A 1052-nucleotide genomic window follows, 5' to 3' on the forward strand; every position below is an offset into this window, starting at 1 on the left:
AATGTAACACTAAGCTGTTATATGTCTAAAGTTTGAGGCTATAATTCTCCACAGCTTTCTTTCCTTCCCTTTTTTTTTTTTTTTTTTTTTTAAGAAATGGGGTCTGGCTCTCTCACCCAGGCTGGAGTGTAGTGGCATGAACACGGCTCACTGCAAACTCGACCTCCTGGGCACAAGCGATTCTCCTGCCTCAGTCTCCTTAATAGCAGGGACTACAGACATGCACCATCACACTCAGCTTTTTAAAAAAAATTTTGTTTTATTTATTTTTTTTGAGACAGAGTCTTGCTGTCACCCAGGCTGGAGTGAAGTGGTGCGACCTCAGCTCACCGCAACCTCCGCCTCCCAGGTTCAAGTGATTCTCCTGCCTCAGCCTCCTGAGTAGCTGGGACTACAGGCATCCGCCATCACGCCCGGCTAATTTTTGTATTTTTAGTAGAGACGGGGTTTCATCATATTGGCTAGGCTGGTCTCAAACTCCTGACCTTATGACCCACCTGCCTCGGCCTCCCAAAGTGCTGGGATTATAGGCGTGAGCCACCGCACCCAGCCCTTTCATTTTATTTTCTATATTGATGGTGTCTCACTATGTTGCCTAGGCTGGTCTCAAACTCCCGGGCTCAAGCAATCCTCCCACCTCAGCCTCCCAAAGTGTTGGGATTACAGACATGAGCCACCAAGTCTGGCCTCTTTGCAATTTTTAATGTGGAAAAAAAATACACGTTGCTTTCTTTAAAAATATTTGTAAAACAATTAAGATTAACTTTGTCACAAGATACTATAAATGGCTTACTTGTAAAAAGACCTGTGGAAAATCATTGAGGACTGACTCAAGTAATTCGAGGCCAAACGTCCGAGTCATTTCTGTCATGCCCACTAGCCAATAAGGAGCATCAGCATTAACCAACTGACAAAGGTCCTGGGAAAATAAATCCAACAATTTCACATGCTAGAATTAAATGTGCTTTTCAAAACTCACAGTTCATAAATCTTAAAAAAAAAAAAAAAAAAAACCACCTTCTTATGTAATACATGTTTTTGCTCCTTAGAAA

The 1052-nt window shown here is 42.3% G+C and overlaps 1 protein-coding gene across 5 annotated transcripts in view; it reads right to left on the reverse strand.

The window, feature by feature from the left end:
• MON2 (MON2 homolog (S. cerevisiae)) overlaps window positions 1-1052 on the reverse strand; it is a 137784-nt gene that overhangs the window by 93195 nt on the left and 43537 nt on the right. For all 5 annotated transcript variants that reach the window (XM_011972923.1, XM_011972922.1, XM_011972921.1 and 2 more), the window contains exon 7: window positions 794-919. In XM_011972923.1, coding sequence (XP_011828313.1) covers window positions 794-919 — 126 coding nt within the window. The remainder of the gene's footprint in view (window positions 1-793; window positions 920-1052) is intronic.

The sequence above is a fragment of the Mandrillus leucophaeus genome, unplaced genomic scaffold (genome assembly GCF_000951045.1).
Source record: "Mandrillus leucophaeus isolate KB7577 unplaced genomic scaffold, Mleu.le_1.0 Scaffold132, whole genome shotgun sequence".
Classification (NCBI taxonomy): Eukaryota; Metazoa; Chordata; class Mammalia; order Primates; family Cercopithecidae; genus Mandrillus; species Mandrillus leucophaeus.